At 39.1% G+C, this 4,890-nt stretch overlaps 1 protein-coding gene across 1 annotated transcript; it reads left to right on the top strand.

Moving 5' to 3' along the window:
• The first annotated feature begins 633 nt into the window (after window positions 1-633).
• LOC148583140 (uncharacterized) lies at window positions 634-951 on the top strand. Its single transcript, XM_088511580.1, has one exon. The coding sequence runs from the start codon at window positions 634-636 to the stop codon at window positions 949-951; it is 318 nt and encodes a 105-aa protein (XP_088367706.1).
• The last annotated feature ends 3,939 nt before the right edge of the window (window positions 952-4,890 follow it).

Genomic DNA, 4,890 nt, shown 5'->3' on the forward strand with positions numbered 1-4,890 from the left:
AGAATAAACCTCTTATTCTAAACAAAAAACACAAAACAAATAACCAGCAAGTAGCAGCAGCAGCAGGGGAGGAGATGAACGGCACAACACAGTGAAAGGTGGACGGACGCATAGCAAATAGGCCGAAGTTGTTGATCTGGTATGAGAACACCTAAAAAAAAAAAAAAAAATTAAAAAGAAAAAAAAGTAGGAGGGTGGGGGAGGGTAGGTGATAAAGCACAAGATAAAGCTTCAAGTTTGAATTCAAATATCATTGAAGATAGTTCACATTTGAATTCAAGTGATAAGGGATAATGTCTTTTATCCCTTATCTGTCACTTATGTATATTTTAGTTAAATATTATTTGTTATTTGATGTAATCTGATGGCTAGCTGTAGTTGAGAAATTGTAGGAAATCTTGTTATAAAGAATTATTATATATATATATCAATGAATACCCATGTAGATGGGTACGAAAGCCATTACATCATATAGTGTTCTTTGAACTCCATTATGGTATCAGAGCATATAAAGACTAACGTCTGCTCCTAGTTTTTTTTTTCATGGCTGATTTTGCTTCTAGCAACAAGTCTATTTTTTCTGTCCCACCTATAAGTCACCAAATTCAGATTCGTCTTGGCAAATATAACTATATGTCATGGAAAACTCAAATTAATGCCTATCTGCGAGGTACAGACTTGTATGGTTTTATTTCTGGTGTCGAGATTGCTCCACCTCAAACCATACCCAACACTTCAACTGATGAAGATGCTCCACCCAACATGGCTAATCCTAAGTACCTTACTTGGTGTCAACGTGATCAGATGATTCTCAGCATTCTGATCTCCACACTTTCGGATAATCTCGTTGCACATGCTGTCGACTGCTCCACTACAAGGGCTCTTTGGCCTTCCTTGGAGAAGATGTTCTCCTCTCAATCACGAGCCCGTATCATGCAGATGCACTATTAACTAGCAACCTTGAAGAAAGGGAGTGCATCCATTGCTAACTACTACCAGAAGATGAAGACTCTCAAAGACACGTTGGCTGCTGTAGGCCAACCATTGAACGATTTTGAGGCAGTACCGTATCTTCTTGCTGGACTTGGATCAGAGTACGATCCTTTCGTCACCTTCGTTACCACAAGGGTTGATCCTCTCACCCTTGATGATATCTATGGCCATTTGTTGGCTCATGAGTTACGTCTTGAACAGCATTTTCCAGCTGCTGATTTGCCCATACCATCTGCGAATGTCTCAGCTAGATCTCCTAGCAACCATGGCAAAAACATTCATTTTTCCTCCTCTGGCCGAGGGAATTCTTTTGGAGGTCGTAACTCACGAGGACATGAGAGTTTTTTCTATGGCCGTGGACATGGTTCATTTGCCAACTCCAACTAGCCTCGAGTCATTTGCCAGGTATGCAATCATCCTGGACATTCAGCGCTCAATTGCTACTGTCGCCTTGATCGATTCTCTTCCTAGCATAAAGGATCCTCTACTCCACAGGCCTTCTACTCCTCTCCTGATCTGGCTGATGATGAAAACTAGTATCTGGATACAGGGGCTACGAACCACATCACCAATGACATGAACAATCTCAACCTTGCGGCTAAGGAATTTGCTAGGTCAGATCAAGTTCGAGTGGGTAACGGCACAGGTTTGTCCATCAGTCATATTGGTTCTGCTTCTCTATTTGCTTCTTGTCGTTCATTTATTTTAAATCAATTACTTCTAGTTCCACAGATTTGCAAAAATCTCATTTCTGTGAGTCATTTTGCTAAAGATCATTTTGTCTTTTTTTGAGTTTCACGCATATTTTTTTGTGATTAAGGACTGTCACACAAAGAAAATCCTCCATCAAGGTCCACTTAGAGCGGGTCTTTACCAACTCAATCCATTACATGCTTCTCCCCAAATAAATCAAGCTCTTGTTGGTGAATGGACCTCCACTGATCACTGGCATCGCTGCTTGGGCCACCCTGCCTTTCGAGTCGTCAAGCATGTTTTGTCCAAGTTTTCATTACCTTTTGCTTCCAATAAACCTGGATCACCTTGTTCTGCATGTTTCCGAGCCAAGGGTCACCAGCTTTCGTTTTCAGCATCTACGTTTGTGACATCTAGTCCTTTAGCTTTAATTTATTACGATGTATGGGGTCCCTCCCCAGTTGTTTCATATCATGGAAATCGTTACTATGTATCGTTTATTGATGATTTTAGTAAATATACATGGTTGTTTCCTATTTCTTGCAAATCTGATGTGTATGGTATTTTTCTTCAATTCCAATCTAGGGTTGAACGCCTATTTAATCATAAAATCATATGTGTTCAAACTGATTGGGGTGGAGAATTTCGACCTCTCTCATCCTTTTTTAAAAAGATTGGAATTATTCATCGGATCTCCTGTCCACACACTCATCAACAACAAGAGTGTGTCGAAAGGAAGCACTGTCACATAATTGATACTACTTTAGCTCTTCTAGCTGACAGTAATGTTTCCAAACCTTTCTGGGATGAGGCATGTCAAACTGCATGCTATCTCATAAATAGGATACCAACTCCAACTTTACGTTGCATGTCTCCCTACCAAAAATTATTTAATTCAATTCTTGACTATAAATTCCTACGTATTTTTGGTCGTGCTTGCTTTCCAAATCTTCGACCTTACAATAATCACAAGTTTGTATTCTGGTCAAAAGAGTGTGTTTTCATGGGTTACAGTTCAAAACACAAAGGATATCGTTGCTTCCACATTGAATCTGGAAAATTTTATATCTCACGTGATGTAGTATTTCATGAGAGAAATTTTCCTTTTTCAAAAATTAAAAATGTGGCATCATCATCTTTATCCACTTCCTTATATACTATGTTACCCGTATCCCTTCAATCTCCTCCATTAGTTTCGGATTCAGGTCACCCAAACACTGAGTCATCCTTATCTCCTACATATCATGATAATCCCAATATCCCAAGTCCTATACCTGTGCCATATGACTCCACTCGAACTCATCCTATGGCAACACGGGCTCAGCATAATATAAGATGACCACGTCAGTTCACAGATGGCACCATAAGATACCCACTTCCACGTGCTCTTCCCACAATCTAAGCATTGGCTCTTTAAGAACCTACATGTTATTCCATTGCTATACGTATCCCTAAATGGCATCAGGCCATGCAAAGTGAGTTCAATGCTCTTCTTGCAAATAATACTTGGAGTTTGGTTCCTCCGTCAACTACTACCAAAGTGGTACGTTGGATGCAAGTGGGTCTTCAAACTGAAACGTAAAGCCGAAGGAATGATAGAACGCCACAAGGCATGGTTGGTTGCTAAAGGATTTCATCAACAAGCTGGGATTGATTTTGGTGAGACATTCAGCCCTGTAGTCAAACCCACAACTATCCGCACCGTTCTATCTATTGCTTACAGTCTTGGATGGGCAATGAGGCAAGTTGACATTCAAAATGCCTTTCTCCATGGGTTCTTGTCCGAGGAGGTCTATATGAGCCAGCCACCTGGCTTTGAGCATCCATCACTGCCAAAACATTTATTCAAATTGAATAAGGCGCTGTATGGCTTAAAACAAGCTCCCCGCGCTTGGTTTTCATGACTTAGTGGTAGACTTATTCATTTGGGGTTTATTGGATCTAAAGCAGATTCATCATTTTTTACATACAAGTCCGAATCTATTACTATTTTTGTTTTGATCTACATCGATGATATTATCATCACAGCTTCCAATCTGGCTTCAATTGATGATCTTTTGAAACAACTGAAGATGGATTTTGCAGTCAAAGATCTTGGGCAACTATCCTTTTTCATTGGCATTGAGGTTCTCCATGGACCGGATGGATTGCTTTTGTCACAAAGAAGATACATTATGGACTTGCTCAAACGAACCAACATGCATGAAGCAAAACCAATTTCTTCATCAATGTCTTCTTCTCCTAGTTTATCAGCTAATACAGGTGATTCAATGGAGGATTCTACTCTTTTTCTTTGCATTGTGGGGTCTCTACAATATTTATCTCTTAGTCGGCCTGATCTTGCTTTTGTAGTGAATCAAGTGTGTCAATTTATGCATCACCCAACCAATCTACATTGGCAAGCAATAAAACGGATTTTAAGGTATTTGAAGCATACTGTATCTCATGGATTATTAATAACTCGTTCAACTATATCTCAACTTCAAGCCTATTCGGATGCAGATTGGGCTGGATGCCCGAATGACAGAAAATCCACAGGTGCATATTGTGTGTATCTTGGCTCAAATCTTATATCTTAGAGAAAATAACCTACAGTCTCACGGTCTAGCACTGAGGCTAAGTACAAGTTAGTTGCTAACACTGCCGCATAATTAATTTGGATTAAGGCCTTACTCGGTGATCTTGGTATACAACTTTCCACACCTTTGAAATTATGGTGCAACAACATTGGAGTAACTTATCTTTGCGCTAATCCGGTGTTCCATGGAAGAACTAAGCATGTAGAAATCGATTTTCATTTTATCAGGGAACGTGTAACAGACAAAACTATTCAAGTTTTGTTTATTCCAAGTAAAGATCAGATTGCGGATGTTCTAACAAAACCAATTGTATCTACACGGTTTAAATGGTTCTATTACAAGCTCAACCTTCGTGACTCCCCGTTGAACTTGCGGGGGAATGATAAAGCACAAGATAAAGCTTCAAGTTTGAATTCAAATATCATTGAAGATAGTTCACATTTGAATTCAAGTGATAAGGGATAATGTCTCTTATTCCTTATCTGTCACTTATGTATATCTTAGTTTAAATATTATTTGTTATTTGATGGCTAGCTGTAATTGAGAAATTGTAGAAAATCTAGTTGTAAAGAATTATTATATATATCAATGAATACCTATGTAGATGGGTACGAACGCCATTTCA

The sequence above is a fragment of the Corylus avellana genome, chromosome 11, assembly GCF_965113065.1.
Source record: "Corylus avellana chromosome 11, dhCorAvel1.hap1.2, whole genome shotgun sequence".
In the NCBI taxonomy this organism is placed as follows: Eukaryota; Viridiplantae; Streptophyta; class Magnoliopsida; order Fagales; family Betulaceae; genus Corylus; species Corylus avellana.

Bases quoted from the DNA above. Each gene is read 5' to 3' on its own strand.
- LOC148583140 (XM_088511580.1), top strand. From the start codon at position 634: ATGTCATGGAAAACTCAAATTAATGCCTATCTGCGAGGTACAGACTTG.